We start from the raw sequence: 19,830 nt of genomic DNA on the forward strand, positions 1-19,830 counted from the left end.
GTATAATTTACAGTGAATAACTGTAAATTGACATTCCCAGAATTCCCTGCGTTACATTTCAAATTTGATGTTTTTTTTTGTTGAAATAACTATGTTTCTTCTTAGTTTTTTCTTATCAGTTTTGTATATTAGGGTTGTGTGTTACACCTAATGTTGTTAAATGAATGTTTATTGCATTATTTCAGTTTCATGTGTTACCATGATGGTGTTTGTGTGAATGATACTGTGCACCTTCTATATATGTTATTATTTAAAAGCTGCTTGTGATGGACTTTGGTTCATCATGTGACTTTCTCATCACCACCTGCATTTGGTGGTTATCAGTGTATTACAAAGGTACAAAACAGATTTCAGTACTTTAATAGGTTGGTATATTAACATTATATCAGTTAATGAAATTACGGTATTTAACTGTAAATTTAAGTTAAAACCTAAAACGTTACTACCGTATTTTTTACGGTAAAATTCCGGCAACCACAGCTGCCGTTTTTTTACCGTAAATTTTACGGTTTTTTTTTTTACAGTGTACCCAAGCAATTTCATGTGGAAAGTAATCATGATAATCTATTACATTTTAAAATTGCTGTTCCTGGACGCTGCCTGAAAAATATATTTAAGTAACACCATGTGTTTCATAACCATGTCTTAAAAATTACTTCTCAGATTTCCCTTTGAAGGACCTTAAATGAAAGTTATGAGTCACCACATGAGTTTGTGGGTAATTAAATCTATATAAGTCACTGTATTCGTCTCAGTTTTGTAAGCATTCGAGAGCAATGTGCTCCAGGATTAGAGAGAGGCACAGTGGGTGGTATGATATTTACACCCACCTACAATTACATCTTAAATGCCAACACGTTCCTCTGCCAGATCCCCCAGAGGAAGTGAGGTCAGTATACGATAGCAGTTATAAAACATTATAAGTGCCAAACACAAAGCCCATAATTAAATGTGGACAGATCTGGGCTGTAGATGCTGAAAGGGGTAGATTATCATGGTTTTTACACACCTTCATCCTTTGAGACTCGATTCTGGATTTGTAACAGAACTCTACCAGGGCCACCAGCATGGCCAGCCCAAGCCCACCAATCAGAATGTAGAAAACTCCAGCCACATTACTGAGGCTCAGAGCGCTGGTCTTATCCTGCAGAGCAGAGACGACAATCAAACACTTGCAGTGTGACCTGTCACACAAACACAAACACATACATCTACAGGAGAGCAACAAACATAAATTATCTCTTACTATCACAGCTACTCAATAAACACACAACATGATATTTACAGCTATAAGACATAATGTACACATAAACAAAATCTAGATACTTATTCATTCACTATATATTTAAATTGATAAGTCATAATGTTCATTCTGTCGCAGTATATAAAATGAGTCAGCAATAAAAAAGAACTGCCTAAATCATGCAAATGCATGCGTCGGTTGCAAGCTTGAAACAAACATTAATCTTTCAGTAAATTCTGGCTGTCTCTGCATACTGGTTTAATGTTTAAAAAAGGATTATAAATATAAAAAAGACTATAATAAAATATTAATCTAATATATCTCACTTTTTACATTTTAACAATATCTATGCCTTTGATATAAAGTATATAGTCCTTTAGTAATGTGGGAAGTAATAAGGGCCAGACAGCAACATGATGACAATGCGCACAAGTCTCTGGGTAAATGGCAGATTGGAGACAGAGCGTTGGCTGTGGTGCGTGCTTGAGAGAAAAGAGGACAGGGCCTTTAGTAAAGCGCTAAAGCTGGATCTCTAAGTGAGGGAAGGGACCAATGAGTGAACTGACCTTTCTGGCGGAGTCCTTGCTTCCACACTCCCCCTTATCGTACCACCATTTGTTTTTCAGTTTGTCTAAGACGGCTTGCTCACTGAGTTTCAACACCGCTAGGTTAACTGGGATTCTTCAACCAGGAAAATAACATAAATAACATTATCCATGTTATTTTATGTTATTCAGCACACATTAAACACATACCCATCAATATCAACTCAACTGTTCTGTTTCTTTTTCTTTTTTAATTGACTGCACACATATCAGAAACATGTTGGTAGTTCATTGTAAAAGTGATATGGGTTAATACTCCATCTAGCGATGCTTCCTTGCTCCCTGCTGCAAGATGTGTATTATAATATCACTTTGGGTAACCGGCAGACCGCAAACACTCCACCTGGAATAATGTGAACGTGGTCAGCTATTATTGACCAGTTGCCATGATATGCGATAATTTGTTAAAAATGTACTTTCTATTTATTAGTCAGCCAAAATGTGTAAGTAGTAAGTTCAGTTTAGGACAGATTGTTTCGGTCTAGAGTATTTAGTCGGCGTGAGTTGCCGGTTACCCCCCATGGTAGTGGTGGTTTTACCCGCTGGGTTTGTCACATTGGGGCTGACCTTGGAATCACCTCCTCCGCTGCCACACTCTCCCTTGTCGTACCACCATTTGTTTTTCAATTTGTCCAACAGGCCTTGTTCATTCAGTTTTAACACTGCCAGGTTTACTGGGTTTCTTGAAACGATAACGAAATAATATTTTGGTCAGTGTCAGCCCAGATAAACCATTTCAGAGACAGCGTGATGGGAGAACAGACTCAGAATGGTTTGAACACAACAGCCACTGCTCTATGTAGGTTGGAATGTTAAATACATGGCATTCGCAGTGGTGCGCGATTCTGGATTTGTAACAGAACTCAACCAGGGCCACCAGCATGGCCAGCCCAAGCCCACCAATCAGAATGTAGAAAACTCCAGCCACATTACTGAGGCTCAGAGCGCTGGTCTTATCCTGCAGAGCAGAGACGACAATCAAACACTTGCAGTGTGACCTGTCACACAAACACAAACACATACATCTACAGGAGAGCAACAAACATAAATTATCTCTTACTATCACAGCTACTCAATAAACACACAACATGATATTTACAGCTATAAGACATAATGTACACATAAACAAAATCTAGATACTTATTCATTCACTATATATTTAAATTGATAAGTCATAATGTTCATTCTGTCGCAGTATATAAAATGAGTCAGCAATAAAAAAGAACTGCCTAAATCATGCAAATGCATGCGTCGGTTGCAAGCTTGAAACAAACATTAATCTTTCAGTAAATTCTGGCTGTCTCTGCATACTGGTTTAATGTTTAAAAAAGGATTATAAATATAAAAAAGACTATAATAAAATATTAATCTAATATATCTCACTTTTTACATTTTAACAATATCTATGCCTTTGATATAAAGTATATAGTCCTTTAATTTAAAACCATGCAGGTATAAACCATGTTTTTATCTTGTTTATAAAATTTCTTGATTTCTGTGTTTTAAGGGTTCTCATCCAAAGGTCATAACTGAGAGCCTTTGGCATCTCTCTCTGTCTCTGGTGGCAGAGACGTCATGTCAGGGGTGGTGGGAGTCAATGACATGCATCTGTTTGGCGACCATATTGAGGTCTCATCCATTGGCATGCACATTGTCTTTGGACAGAGACAGCATTGAAGGACCCTTAAGGGGAAGAGCAATCCAGTTAGAGGGCATTTCATGGCAACGCTTTTCTCTCCAGACTGCCATTTACTCATGCTGAGAGAGATGGATGGCTTTAGAATGTATATGTTGCTGTTGTTATGAGGAGGAGTTTAGGAAAAAGCAGATACCATGAAGAGAAAATAACACCAAACAACTACTACTGAGCACCTCACGTTTTCATACTGGTTTATTTCCATTTTTGACATTCTATAGATTATATATGTATACAGATCAAATGCATTGTTGTCCATAAAACGTGTTGATAAAAACCACCTAGAAGGCAAGGTGGGAATATCGCTTTCCTTATTACTTCTATGAGTTAATGTATAAAAAAAAAATCACCAGACTAACAGAGCTGGTAATATGCATTTAATATAAGCATAATTAAATGCTATATTTACATTATTCTGATGTGCTAATTTAGATTAGCTACTATTTAATATTTACATTTTTGTCAGTATAGGTTAATAGCCATTAACCTCCTCTTTGTGTATTAATGTTATATCTGATTAATAGTTTTAAACAGATGTGAATACTAAGATGCATTTTGAAAATGAAAAATGTAAATTATTGGTGTCTTGGGGGCCTACCAGAAAAACAGGATGGATATGAAAATATAATTATTAAATCCAAGTGTGGTGATGATTTCAAACAATCACCACACACTGATTTAATAAAGCTGGATCTCTAAGTGAGGGAAAGGACCAATGAGTGAACTGACCTTTCTGGCGGAGTCCTTGCTTCCACACTCCCCCTTATCGTACCACCATTTGTTTTTCAGTTTGTCTAAGACGGCTTGCTCATTGAGTTTCAACACCGCTAGGTTTACGGGGATTCTTCAACCAGGAAAATAACATAAATAACATTACCCATGTTATCTTATGTTATTCAGCATTTAAGCAAACATACAGCCATAATTATGTTTTGATGTGTTCTAAATGTCTACAGATAAACAGAAAACAAAACAAAACAAAAACTGGAAAAAAAAGAAAGAACAGCACAGTCACAGAGTTTGAAAACTGTCACTGCCAAAGTGATATGCATTAATACTCCATCTAGCTTTGTGACCTTTCTCCCTACGGCAAGATGTGTATTACTATATCACTTTGGGTAACCGGCAAGAGATTGAAAACACTCGGATTTGCACAATTTTGAGTATGATACTCAAATGACAAGGTTATAATTGACCGCCAATCATGTTCTAAATGTCTACAGATAAACAGAAAAAACAAAACAAAAACTGGAAAAAAAGAAAGAACAGCACAGTCACAGAGTTTGAAAACTGTCACTGCCAAAGTGATATGCATTAATACTCCATCTAGCTTTGTGACCTTTCTCCCTACGGCAAGATGTGTATTACTATATCACTTTGGGTAACCGGCAAGAGATTGAAAACACTCGGATTTGCACAATTTTGAGTATGATACTCAAATGACAAGGTTATAATTGACCGCCAATCATTTAAACGTCTCATTCGTATGAAATAAACCACTTCTAGTTGGAATATTTTCAATTGGTGTAGAATGGCAGCCGAGGTGTTTGTTAATTGAGGTTGCCGGTTACCCCCCAGGGTGGTGGTTACCCGCTGGATAACTCATATTGGGGCTGACCTTGGAATCACCTCCTCCGCTGCCACACTCTCCCTTGTCGTACCACCATTTGTTTTTCAATTTGTCCAACAGGCCCTGCTCGTTCAGTTTTAACACTGCCAGGTTTACTGGGTTTCTTGAAATGATAATAAAATAAGCTGGGTCAGCATTGGTGATATGATACGGCGAGGCAGAGGTTGTGTCAAATAAAAGTGAGTCTATTAAGTCGTAGAGTGAACAGAACATAAAACTGATCTGACTGTGTGCCTGGCTCTGCTGGGCTTGTTGATGTAATATTAGTTGTCTTGTTTTGTGCTAAAGTGTAAAAAAAAAAAAAGTACTGTGACCAAATTATGAGAGATTTTACCAAGCAAGACCAGGATTGTGAGTGAGGAAACAGGACGAATTAGCAATGCTCTGGATTTAAGCCCTTTGTCACAGCGTGGTCCGGTAAGAGGATTCCCAGATTAAGTCGATATTACTGTAGATTAGCTCTGGATAATCTATTACGCCGTGGTTGTGGTTGAAGGATACAGCATGTTCCGTATTTTGGGAATCCCACCACTGCAATCAAACCCAGAGCGTTCTTAATGCAGCCTATTCTCACTTGTGACGGCGTCTTTCTCAGTAAAATCCCTGACTTCTTTCTGCACCCCTCGAGACTGGGGGAGAAAGAGGCCGGTGTTTATGGATGACTAAAACAAAGCCAGACTTCATCCATGAACATTAATCTGAAATCTGCAGGGTACACAAGACAACAAGGATGTCAGGAAGGATAATGATGATAAGACCATCTCAACATCTGAAATGGAGCACATGAGAGATTTTTGAGAGAAAGATGGTGAAAAAGTCAACGGTCAACATCTGATTTATGTTTATTAGCTCCAGACTGGAAAAAAGACTGCTCTGTTTTTTTTCTAGGAGTGAAAAATTGTGTTACTGTTTGAAAGGCCTTAAAAATCATACATATTTGTATTCTAAGAATTTCCTTAAAGTATCTGTGTGTGCCTCATTTTTGTTAAATCAATATGCAATTTTATGTGTACAGGATGCAATACATTGATCAAAAGTAACTGTTCAAAAGAGCTGTTATTTTGTATTTATAGAAAATTACTAAACAAAAAGTATCACAGTAACCACAAAAATATTAAATTGCCCCTATTATGCCTTTTCGAATATTACCTTTCATGCAGTGAGTCATGTAGCTGTATGTGAACATAAACTATCTGCAAAGTTGTGAAGCCGACAGTGCACGATAAATAAAGTTATTGTCTATCAAAAAAAAGAGTCAGCTCGCAATCGCCTAAACAAGTCATCAGGAATTCGAATCTTATTCTGTTACGGCTCTACGTCACGAAGTAACACATTTGCTTAATATCTGCCCACGTTCTACGTCGCCAACTTGCCCACCCACAAACAGTAAAATTTCCGTGTGGTTAACATCATGTCGAGAAGATGCTGTATCCTACGCTGTGAGAGTAAATTTGTTTTATCACATCTTATAATTACCACAAACTTGTTAACACTTGACACTTACCACTGAGAAACGTCCTGCTCCAGTCGTGCTTGCGAATCAGTCTCTTGTCGATCAGCCAGTTCAACCGTTTCATCATCAGACTCCGGCTCGAATTGGTAAGGTACAATCGATACCATCTTTTCTCTTTTCTATGTATTGATAAGTCTCCAGGGCTGTCATTCCGTCATGGCAAATGGGCGTTTCGTTTCCGACACGCGCTGTAAGCGGTAGACCAATCCAGAGCCAATCTCTCTACGGCTCTGGACCAATCACAAAGGACTGCGCCATCTGACCAATTACAGCAGTGAGGGCTCACAGAAAGGAGGGGTTTAGAGAGACTGATTCTTTGAACTGCTTCGCACGAGCCGTTTACGAATCATTTAGAAATGAGGTAAAATTAAATCTATTTTTTGAGAAAACTAACGTGTTTTTTGACCTTGCATGCATGTAAACCTGTTTTAGGAGACTCATAAAACAATATTAGCAACCTTTAAAATGGCATAATAGGGGCACTTTAAGCAGCACAACTATTTTCACCACTGATAATAATAAGAAAGGTTTCTTGAGCACCAAATCAGCATATTAGAATGATTTCTGAAGGATCATGTGACACTGACAATGACTGCTGAATATCCACCTTAATTTCAATGTGGAAGTAAGCAGTTTTCTGTGAATGTGCGAGACTTCCGGTTCATTAGCCACTGTAGGGAAATAACGAGAAGAATAAGAAAGCACAATAAACGGTAAAACTGCTTGTGCTACAAACCAGTGTGTTCATAATTAAGATAATATATTAAAATACTATGATAAGACACACCAGTCTGCAATATCAAGCAGCAAAAAAACTGTTGCTAAAAATAGCTGGAAGCGGATGACACCAGAAGCCAGACGCATAAAATGTACAAATGGCCACGCCCACTCTTACGGGGAAAAATAAGCTTTGCCATCACAAGAATAAATGGTATCTTAAAATATATTCAAATAGAAAACAATTATTTTAAATTGTAATATTTCAAATATTACTATTTTTACTGTATTTTTGATCAAAGAGATGCAGTGAGCAACGATAGTGTATATTGTTAAATGAAGTCTAGATGTTGAAATTAATTATTGGGAACTCTTCCCTACAGTTAAATTCTGCTGAACAGGCACACAGCTCTTATTCAAATCAGATTTAGCATTTACAGAAAAACACAATGGGCTTTGTGGGCGCGAAGAACTCTTCGCAAGGATGTGTTCTTTGATTCATGTATAAAGGTTAAAAAGAACAGAAGTATTGGAATGCATTTCGTCAATGTAGGGAGATGCAAAAGTACAATGAGACATGGTTTTCACACAAAAACATAAAAATTGTTCCTCTTGATGATGGAATCATAACAGGCAAGAGTACAAATTTTGCTGTGATGAGAGTTGATGGTACAGAACACAGACAATTATAACTAATTCCAGTCAACACATAAAATGAGAGATTACAGTGGAGATGTTTAAGTTCGGACAAACAGAACTTTCTAGCAAAGACAAAGTCTAATTTAACTTTAGTTGTAGTTACTTTATTACAATATTGTAATAATAATAATTATTATTTATTGATTTAAATAATTTTTTAATATAAAAATATATATTTTAATTTCAAAGCTGAAGAGTGTGATTTTATTTTAGATAATAAATGGATAATTCAAATATTTGGATACTTCAAATATTTCTCCTAACCCAGTTTAATATGCATAGAAAACTCTTCCCACTTCAGCTGTATGTTGTAATCCCCTCATCTCTCCAGTGTAAACTCTCAGATTTTCAAAGAATCATAATCATTGTCAAAAAAGAAAACATTTTTGGTTGAAGTATTAAGAGGCTCAGGTGTACCTCAGGGCAGATCCTTTGGGTGTTGCTATTCCATAGCCCTTTGAGTCCAGGTTTCCGCCCACCTTCATGGTGTCACATGGCTTGCGCTGCTCAATGTATTCGTTCATTGTGGACTCCAGCAGATAAGCATACTTCCCTTTGGACTTCCTCACCCGCACGACACCTTCGTCTGTCGTCTTCAGAAATACAGAAGGCTCTGCAGACTTCATGTAGGACCACATCTTCTCAAATACTGCGATCTTTGATCTCTGAGGATGGATATAATGAAGTCAGACTGGTCAAAAGTGACAGCAGAGACATTAATAATGTTACAAAAAAATGTATATTTAAATAAAAGAATCCTGAAATAAATGTATAACAGTTTTCACAAAAATATTAAGCAGCACAACTGTTTTCAACTTTGATAATAATAAGAAATGTTTCTTGAGCACCAAATCAGCATATTAGAATGATTTCTGAAGGATCACGTGACACTGAAGACTTGAGTTAATTTTTTTAATTGAGAGACCATTTTTGGTCAATTCTCTCTTTGAATACTCAATGTACAGATAAAACGTGCAAAAAACAGTACCTTCAGGGCTACAACAGCTTCCCATCAGGGTAGTACCCTCATCTTTGTACCTTATCTACTCCTAAAGGGTGCATATTAACACCTGAATAGTGGTATCTTAAAGTACTAATATGCACTTTTAGTGGACGATAAGGTACAAAGTTAAGGCACAATCTTTGAGGGTACTGATAAAAGTATAATTTTTGCACATCGTTTCTGAGAGTATAGTAAAGTACTTCCCTCTTACCCTGAAGAACTCTTTGGTGGATCCTCCATCCAGAGTCCCATAGGCAATCTCTGTTTGCTTAGCCAGATCCTCAGCACTCTCGATGGGTGACACCATTCTTTCCACAGTGAGGAAGGCAGCCAGGTTGGCTGTGTAGGAGGAGATGATAATCAGAGTAAAGAACCACCACACACCTCCAACTATACGACCAGAGAGAGATCTGTGGGGGGAAAAAGTACAGCAGAACAAAACAGGTGGTTAATAGCCTGAAATATTGTAGTGATCTTCTCTATCAAATTAGACTCATAATGAAGAGCAGTGGCGGCTCGTGGGTTTTAAAATAGAAGAGGCACACTAATTGTATTAGTCTGGGATCCCTGACGATTATTATTATTATTTTCTTAACCACTTTAAAACGGCTTTTTGGTTGCTTTTAGTCAGAAAACGTAAAGAAAACGACATACATGCAGGAGATAATAACAGATCTTCTTTATGCACCAAGAGCTTGTAACACTCCAAAGAGAATTCACAAACACTCACAAAAATTGAAATCGCATCATATGACCCATTTAAATCGTCGTCCTCCCATTTTCACCTCAAAATTATGGGGAAGCTGTGCCTCCCCCAACGAGCCGCCACTGATGAAGAGTCCTATTTTTAATATGATTTTCATTTCTAGCTGTGCACAAAGTGGAAAGATAATGATTAATTAATTAATTAATTAATTAATTAATTAATTTATCAGCAGGCATATATGATGAAGAAAGGCCTTCTTAATGGTTGATCTATAGTTATAAATCAGATCCTGATCAGAGTTTAAACAAAAGCAAAGTCATTTTCAGACTTTGTATGGCAGAATTTAATTATCATCAGAACTGTTTCATCAAAATGTCTGGAACATCACTTATTTGAGCTTAAATGAAAAGACTGGAGGACTGCTGCGTTAACGGTTACAATAAAACATCTTAGTAATATACTGTATGTATAATTGTGTTTCTTTCCTTAAAATAGGAGCGGGATGCATTACAACTGAATACACTACAGTTAAATATACACGTATACTGAGAAAATATACATATTTGTATATAGGGATGATAGAAAATGCCTCCCTTAAGATGTAAATGGCAAAATTATTTTTTTGCATTATTATTCACACAAGCAAGTTAATGTATAAACCCTCATGTTTATAGACATGGCCAAGACATGGCCTGGTTTGATCTGTGATTTCTCAATGCATGTCTATTGATCTGAGTGCCTCAAACATTGAAAACCTTGTTCTTCTTTCACGGTTTCCTTTTTCAATTAAAGTCTTAAATTGAATCAAATATTCTGTTTTGCCAAGCTTGCACTAAAGTTCTACTTTCCAATACATGCTGTGCACCATTCCACCCTTTCACTTTCAAGGGATATATATTCTCTTCACAGCTTCCAATGATATTATCAGTTATTAAAGGGGCCAATAAACCACTCCGAATTCCTGCATTATAAAGTGGAAGTTGTTGGAACATTGTTGGAATGATAATGCATGTTGTTGAATGTTAGATACAGATCCGGAACAGAAATTATAGTTCATGCTTACTAATACTAATAAAAGTCTACATTATTTAGTATTGTCAACTTAAACACCATTAACAGAACTACCCTCTACTTCAATTATCTCAAGAGAAAAACAGCACACTCTGTCATGTCAAGAGCACAGTAGAATGACAAATGGATGATGATATAAATACATACAGTACACTACCATTCAAGAGTTTGGTTTTATCTGTGACTTCACAAAAATTAAGATTTAATTTAATTTAATTTATTAATTTAAAATTAAGTATTAAACAGTAATATAACAGTAATACTGTAAAATATTATTACAATTTAAAATAACTCACTTTTCTATTTTAAAATATTTAAAAATGTAATTTATTCCTGTGATGACAAAGCTGAATTTTCAGCAGCCATTACTCCAGTCGTCAGTGTCACACAATCTTTCAGAAATCATTCTAATATGCTGATTTGCTGCTCAAGAAACATTGCTTATTATAATTTTTTTATTTATTTAATGTAACTTAATATTTAATATTTTTGCTATTTAATTTTTTTTTTGTGGAAATAGAGATGCATTTTTCAGGAATCTTTGTATTTATTTATTTTGATTTTTTTGTATAAATATATTTACTTTTTAACAATTTAATGCAGCCTTACTGGATCACACACAAAAAAAAGTACCACCCAACCTTTTGAATTGTAGTGTATATTAATTTTTATTTTTTTTTTGGTGAGAATTGCATTCTGGTGCAATCACAACCTGCAGTACTTTGCACACAAAAAAAGTGTCCGTTTTTCAAAATTGTCTTATGTCTCTTACAGTAGCTCAAGAGAAAGCAAGCAAATGAATGAAAAAGAAGAAATCCACAGTAGAGAATCCACAGCTCATCATCTAATCTCAAACTGTCTCTCTCTCTCTCATTCTGTTGTACTCTGCTTATCTTCCTTGTCTCTCTCACCTGCCCCGTCTCCCCATTTTCACACATCTGTTCAGCTGTCCATAAGTGTGATACGAAGTTGACTTTCATTCACTCTGTCAAACAGAACCATCAGTCAGTATTGTGTTTGCAAACAAAATTATCACCACAAATAAATTCTTGTCTCTTGAGTTTTTTGTGGATTTAGACATCTGGTATAAACAAAAATTTGAGCTACAGACAAAATGTATTTATATTTTGTGTAATATTTTAAGAACGGAAAGAACTGCAGAGTTTTTTTTACCATTTTGCATGCATATAAATATATGTGTGCATTTCTGTATGTGAGAAGTCACATAAGACCTTTAAAAACCATTACAGGTTCACAAGTATTTGAACACACACAACTTGCACATTAGAAGAATACTGGCAGTGATCCTCTAATGAATACTCCAAATGAATTATCAAACTAATCCATAGAATATGGGTCACTACACTGAAAGCAAAGTAAAAGGTTCCATGGACAAACATTCTTTCAAACACCCTCAATCACATCTCCATGAAGACACGACAACTCACAACAGAGCTGTAACAACCTAAAAATAAAAGTCTCCTTGTCTTTCTACAGTGTAATGCTGCAAAATGAAAGTGAAAAAAGTGACGTGACATGTGGCCAAGTATGGTGACCCATACTTGGAATTAGTGCTCTGCATTTTAGCCCATCCAAAGTGCACACACACAGCAGTGAACACACACACCCGGAGCAGTGGGCAGCCATTTTTGCTGCGGGGCCCGGGGAGCAGTTGGGGGTTCGGTGCCTTGCTCAAGGGCACCTCAGTCGTGGTATTGAAGGTGGAAGAGGGTGCTGTACATTCACTCCCCCCACCTACAATCCCTGCCGGTACGAGACTCGAACCCCCAACCTTTTGGGTTACGAGTCCGACTCTCTAACCATTAGGCCACAACTTCCCCGACAAAGGAAAGGTCTCTGCTTGGAGAATGCAGGCAAATGTCCGTTCCAATGTCCGGAAAATGTCCGTTCCATTACAGAAACTCGGACGGTCGCTGTTGGGAACGTTGTGACATGCTGATTGTCTCGTTGTACTCTGGTGTCACAGTTCTGTTAAACACTGCAGAGCATTTCCAAACACTCGGGATGGCAAGGTCACCTCGACAGTGGGAAAGGCCCGAGCGACACTTCCCTCTAGGCTTCTATGTATGTGTGTTTGTATTTTGAAATTACACTAATGTGCTTGTGACCTAAATGTGTGACCTAAACGTAATGTGTACGTGACCTGCTAGTGTCATTGCGTATGGAAGTGTTTGTAAATGGGAGTGTATTTTTGTATGGGGTAAAGGGAATCTGGACAAAGTTGAAGTGACAGTTGGAGGCCCGCGGGAGGAAGGCGGCACCATGGTGCCTGGGTTGAACTGTCATGCTCGCTGCAAAGCCTGATGGTCTGGCCCCACGCAAACACACATACAGACACAAAAACACACTCCACATCTCAAATAATGCTCCTAAGGCTCACAACATGTATCGCATCCTCAGGGTTACTACTTGCTCTGTTTCTCAGTCACACACACACTTCTCCACGCTCATATCCTGGAGCACACTTGGATTATTTTTCAGCAGGTGTGAACAGACTGATCATCGGCCTCCAGGCCAATTTAAATCATTGGAAAATTCATCTGTGCCCGGTTGCACAAAGCACCTTAAGTGTAATTTTCCCTCACGATCGCCCTTAAGTTTCCCTTACACTTAAGGGTGTTGCATAAAATATCCCTTAAATGTTACTTAAGGGTTTCTTTAGGTGAAACGTCATAACCCCTTAGAATTGATCTTAAATTTATCTTAAGTATCCCTTAAAACCCATTAAGTGTTGCATAAAGCCCCTTAACTGTCATTTTTCTAAGTATAACATAAGGTTTGGAAAATGTCACCTTAAGTTACACAAAGTAACTTACAAGACATGACCGGCCGCTTTATATGTTAAATAGATTTTAATTTACGCATTTATTCACATATAAACTGATCAAATTACATACAGCACATAATTAGCTCAAAAGTGAGTGCGTCACACTCGAGAACAAATTTATATTCCATAATATTTTATTCCTGTATTTTCCTACATATTACCTGGAGATGACTTGAAAAACACACATAAACCACATATTGTTCAATCGTGAGTTTATTGTGTTTACGTTTCTGCTTTTTATTCAGCTTATAAGATAGGCTACTTCTATGAATCCGGTTTGGACTTTCAGCGCGAGAGCACCCTCCGGCTTCGAGTATGACTGAAACACACACTGCACTAGAGTTTAATAGAGAATAAAATGTCATGCATAGACTATCTTGTCTCTTTGCATTTAAATATGTATTTATGCACACTAGTCCCTGAAAACCTCTACATGGACAGAAATGATGAGATCTTTATTTGTTGTCCAAAGATGAATAAAAGTCTTATGGGTTTGAACTGACACAAGGGTGAGTAAATGATTTTTCAGAATTTTCAATTTTGAGTGAATTATCAATTTGAGTTTCTGTCTCGTCTGGTCCTTCTTTTTCATATTTGGTTTTCTTTTTTGTTTTCCTTATCCATATTATATTGTTTTCTGTGAAAACTTACACTGCTATCTGCATTAACAAATAACTATAGTTATTTGTAAATAACTAAATTATTTGTAAATAACTAAATTAACTGCAAAACCTGGGTCGCTGTCATGAAACACTTAACGGTTTCCCTTTGCTAAGGGAAGTGTTGAAGGGATTATATGCAACACCCTTAAATCATTCCCTTAGGTAAGGGGAAATCACACCTTAAGTCTCATACTTAAGGTGCTTTATGCAACCGGGCACAGGCCTTTATGTGACAGCTTTCCTAGGAGTAATACATAAGTAATACATAAATATCAGTATCGAATATACACAATTAAAGAGAGATGATAGATAGAACAATAGAATGACAGACAGAATGATAGATAGACAGAACGATACACAGACATGACGATAGATAGACAGGGCGACAGAGAGAAAGATAAATAGAACGATAGACAGAACCATAGGCAGACAGAACAAAAAAACAGACAAGATGACAGATAGAATGATGGACAGATGGAACAATAGAAAAACAGAACAAAAAACAGACAGGATGACAGACAAAACAACAGGCAGAAGGATAGACCGACAGAATTATAGACAGACAAAACAACAGACAGAGCATTAGACTGTTAGAATGATAGACAGACAGAGAATGATAGACAAAAAGAACAACAGACAGAATGATAGAGAGAATGATAGACAGACAGACTGAATGACAGACAGACAGCACAATATACAGACAAAATGACAGACAGAATGTTTCACAGAAAGAACGACAGACATACAGGACCACAGAGAGAATGGTAGATAGCCAGAACGATTGACAGACAGGACGACAGACAAACACAATGATAGACAGACAGAACTATAAACAGAATGATGGAGACAGACAGAATGATAGATAAATAGAACAATACACAGACAGGGCTACAGAGAAAAAGATAAATAGACAGAACGATAGACAGACGGATAACAGACAGAATGACAGCTAGACAGAACCTTAAGCAGACAAAACAAAAACAGACAGGATGACAGACAAAATGATAGCCAAAACAACAGACAGAAGGATAGACAGACAGGATGACAGACAGAATTATAGACAGACAAAACAACAGACAGGGCATTAGACTGACAGAATGATAGACAGACTAAAGATAGACAAAAATAATAACAGACAGAATGATAGAGTGAACTATAGACAGACAGACAGGATGACAGACAGACAGGACGACAGAGACACAATGATAGAGACAGAACGTCTCAGTTATGTATGTAACCCTCGTTCCCTGAAGGAGGGAACGGAGATGTCACGTTGGTGACCGACGAATTGGGATCTCGCTTAGAGAGACCAATCCACTTTGAGTGTAAACTAAACGAGCCAATGCACATTGACATGCGATGATTGCATCCAGCTGCCGCTGATCACAGCGTGAGCATAAAAAGGCAGCCGGTGCAACGCATACCAGGTTTTTGCTGAGGAGCCGAGCCGGTGACCTGGCCGTTCAGCGGTGGTACAGCAGTAGTGGCTACGGGACAGGACGTCTCCGTTCCAGGGTTACATATGTAATCTAGACGTTCCCTTTCATTCGGTCACTCTCGACGTCACGTTGGTGACCGACGAATTGGGATCCCTACCAAAACGCCATGGATGCTGCCCCTTCCAGTGTCCTGTGCGAGCCACCTGCGCCCTTTTTTGGTGTAGGCCGGGGCTCGCAACAAGAAGATCAGTCACTGTTGTCGTAGCACTACCCACTCAGTGAGATTGGATAACACTGGGAAAACGTACCCGTTCCACTTGGAACAGGAACGTTGCGGAAGCCCCATCCTTCCCGAAGGAGGTTTCGGAAGCACTTACTGAGGCTATACTGTGGACTTTACACATATGGGATTCACTTCGGTCTCTACATATGGAACCCCAGCCCTCTACCGGTTCTCATGGATTCATCAAGTGAGGACCTGGCACCGGACGTTCCGCCACGTCTGGCTGCCGAGGGGATGGAGGAGCTCGACAGGGGCTACAGTACAGACACTCTGGAGCAGTTTTAGCAAGCCGACACTAAACCGGGCCTCTCAGTGCCTCTAACCCGTTTGAGGTGAGAACACAGGAGGATACCGGCTCCACATGAAGGCTATAGAACGTGTTGGGGGTCGCCCAGCCCGCAACTCTACAAATATCTGTCAGCGAGGCGCCACGAGCCAGCACCCAGGAGGCATCCACTACCCAGTGGGCCATCCTCTGCTTAGAGACAGCCTTCCCCTTTTGCCGGCTCCCGTAACAGACAAAGAGCTGGTCTGAGGTCTTAAAGCTTTGTGTCTGGTCTATGTACCATCTCAAGGCTTGGACGGGACAAAGCAAAACTAGGGCTGGGTCTGCCTCCTCCGAGGGCAGCGCTTGGAGGTTCACAACCTGATCCCTGAAGGGAGTAGCGGGAACCTTGGGCACGTAGCCGGGCCGGGGCCTCAGGGTTACCTGGGAATCGCCTCCTCCGAGGGCAGCGCTTGAAGGTTCACCACCTGATCCCTGAAGGGAGTATTGGGAACCCTGGGCACATAGCCGGGCCGGGGCCTCAGGATTACCTGGGAGTCAGCCGGCCCAAACTCTAGGCACGAATCATCAACCGAAATGCGTGCAGGTCCCCTACCCTCTTGATGGAGGCCAGTGCAAGCAGGAGCAGAGTTTTCATTAATGGAAACTTCAGCTCAACTGACTACAAAGGCCCAAATGGGCCCTGCTGTAGTGCTTTGAGCACTAGAGACAGGTCCCAAGAGGGTATAGAGGGGGGTCGCGGAGGATTTATCCTTCTCGCCGCCCTAAGGAACATGATGACCAGGTCATGCTTCCCTACCGATTTCCCTTCCACGGGGACATGGTTAACAGCAATCGCAGTGACATAGACTTTAAAGGTGGAGGGAGACAGCCTTCGCTCCAACCCTTGCTGCAAAAAGGAAAGCATGACCCTGATCGGCCTTGCTGCAAAAAGGAAAGCACGACCCTGATCGGCATCTCCGGGGGTCTTCCCGACGAGAAGAACACCACTCGACAAACAGGTTCCACTTTAAGGCATAAGCGTGCTTCTGACTCCAGAGGAGGAGGTGGTGGGCGAGTTGCGACGGGAGCATAGACCACCTTGTCGGTTGATGTACGCAACAGTCTCAGTGTTGTCCATGCAGACCAGCACGTGCTTGCCTCGTAAGTGCCCTCTGAGACGGTTCAAGGCAAGGCGTACTGCTAACAACTCTAGGCGGTTGATGTGCCAGTGCAGTTGGGGGCCTGTCCAAACCCCCGACACGGCATGCCCATTGTACATGGCCCCCCAGCCAGTGGTGGAGGCATCCGTGTAAACCACAGCATGCCTGGAGACCTGTTCCAGGGGCACTCCTGCCCAGAGAAACGCAAGGACTGACCATGCAAGGTCTGACCACGGGGTGACGGTTTGGCAGAGGGTGTATGAGTACGGCCTTTGATGACACTCTCGAACCACCCGCTGCTGCCTGCTGGCAAGAGAGGAGGATGAGTGTGGTCCGGTGTTGGTCCGTCCGCGACTCTCCATGCCCTCTTGGGACCCAGAGACAGAGAAAGCAGTTCCCTCTCTCTCTGGGTTGCCCCTCCCAGGGCCTCTTGTTCTTCCGCTCACCACCAGGTTTGACGGGGGCCTGGACAGGCGGGGCAGCCTGTCTACGCCCAGCTCCACAGCGCCGCTTGCTTGAGGCTGCTGTGGATGCCGCACGGGAGGGGGGTGGCCGCAGGGGGCCGCTCTCGGCGATGAGCAGGCTGGGGCGCTGCGGCCGGCGGACGGGTGGAGGCAGCAGCTGCCCGCCGGGGCAGGACATGTCGGATCGCCTAAGTCTGCTCCTGTGCAGCTGAGAACTGCTGGGCCACTGCGTCGCCAAAGAGGCCGGTCTGGGACACAGGAACCTTGAGGAACCGAACTTGTAGGTGTCCCTCATGTCGGCCAGACACAGCGAGAGATGGTGCTCCTGGACCACAAGTGTGGACATCGCATGACCCAGAGAACTCGCAGTGACCTTTCAGTTGTGGTTCGGAGCTCTTTCAGAACTTCCGGATCGTGACCACCCTCGTGCAGGTCCCTCAGTGCTTTAGCCTGAAGAACCTGAAGTAACGCCATAGCGTGTAAGGCGAAGGCAGCTTCTCCACAGGCCACATAAGCATCGCTGGACAGACCAGAGAAGTACCTACAGACCCGGGAGGGGAGGCACGCTTTGCCCTGCTGGGTGGAAGCGGTATCAGGACACAACTGCATCTCAACAGACCGCTCCACCAAGGGGACCCCCGTGTACCCCCTAGCTGCACCACCGTCATGTACCTCCGGGAAGAATGGCACCGGGGCGGGGCACTGAGAACCAGCGCGGGCCACCCCGAAGAACCAATCGTCCAACCTTGAGGGCTCGGGACACGGTGGAGAATTCCACTCAAGCCATACCCTCACAGCGGCCCGGGAAAGCATAGCCGTCATTTCCGGATCTGATTCAGGCATTGCTACAGTTGCAGAGGGCAGCAGCACAGCCGAATCTTCCTCTCCAGAAAGCTGCGGCTCACCCTCCGATGCAGCGATCGACATCCGATCTTCGGGAGGAGCGCCAAAGGATACTGCTGGTACGCTCCTTGTAAAGGGCCAACACGTTCCTTTGGAAGCTCAACTGGTTGCGGAGTGCAAGAGGACGATGGTCCCACCGAGGGTTGGTTCCCTGGAGGGTTTGCCATTACTGTTACCCTCAGACCACTCGTGCTACTGCCTGAAGTAGCCCCCGACTGACTGCCGCCATGACGAGAACTAGATCGAGGCAGAGGCAACGGAGCACCGCCCCTTTTGAGGTAACGGAGCTTGGCCCGCAACTCCAAGATGGTCATCTTCCCGCAATGAGAACATGACTCATCTACGAACGCCACCTCAGCGTGCTTAATGCCCAGACATGTGAGGCAGCGATCGTGACCATCATCTGACACCAGGTAACGACCACATCCAGAAACGCATGGGTGATACATTGTCTGTAGCAAGACGCAACGTCGTCTTTACAAAGACACAACGTCGAGTTTGCCAGATGCAACAGCTTCTTAAAAAAGATGCAACATCGAGTTTATCAGACGCAACGTCGTCTTTAAAAAGATGCACCCGTGAATGTTCTTTTAGGGAAAAAGCTCTTTCAGCGTGCTGAAGCACACAGGGGAGATGTCCACCTGCAACACAAACAGGGGGTAGTGCAGCCTGATGTATGCAACCCACTCGACACGGGAAACTACCACCACTGAAGTGCCGTGCCGCCAACACCAAGAGCTCCAAAGAGCGCGCTGAACTCATTCAGTCTTCTTCTCTCAGTAGAGTAGTCAGGAGCAAAACGATGTGATCGCTCGTCTCCGAAGCAACGTCGAGTTTGCCAGACGCAACAGCGACTTTAAAAAGACGCAACGTCAGAGTTAGACAGAGATAGACAGACAAAACAACAGAGAGCATTAGAC

The 19,830-nt window shown here is 41.1% G+C and overlaps 1 protein-coding gene across 2 annotated transcripts in view; it reads right to left on the bottom strand.

Annotated features, from left to right (window-relative positions):
- LOC107669376 (glutamate receptor 1-like) overlaps nt 1-19,830 on the bottom strand; it is a 59,899-nt gene that overhangs the window by 4,966 nt on the left and 35,103 nt on the right. The window contains exons 12-15 of one of the 2 annotated variants that reach the window (XM_016461573.1): nt 9,318-9,516; nt 8,521-8,768; nt 5,163-5,277; nt 1,010-1,144 (exon numbers count right to left, since the gene is read on the bottom strand). In XM_016461573.1, coding sequence (XP_016317059.1) covers nt 1,010-1,144; nt 5,163-5,277; nt 8,521-8,768; nt 9,318-9,516 — 697 coding nt within the window. Of the gene's footprint in view, nt 1-1,009; nt 1,145-4,283; nt 4,389-5,162; nt 5,278-8,520; nt 8,769-9,317; nt 9,517-19,830 lie in introns of those variants that run through there. The other variant, XM_016461572.1, reaches the window with a different exon arrangement.

This window comes from Sinocyclocheilus anshuiensis, unplaced genomic scaffold (assembly GCF_001515605.1).
Source record: "Sinocyclocheilus anshuiensis isolate Anshui unplaced genomic scaffold, SAMN03320099.WGS_v1.1 scaffold180, whole genome shotgun sequence".
Classification (NCBI taxonomy): domain Eukaryota; kingdom Metazoa; phylum Chordata; class Actinopteri; order Cypriniformes; family Cyprinidae; genus Sinocyclocheilus; species Sinocyclocheilus anshuiensis.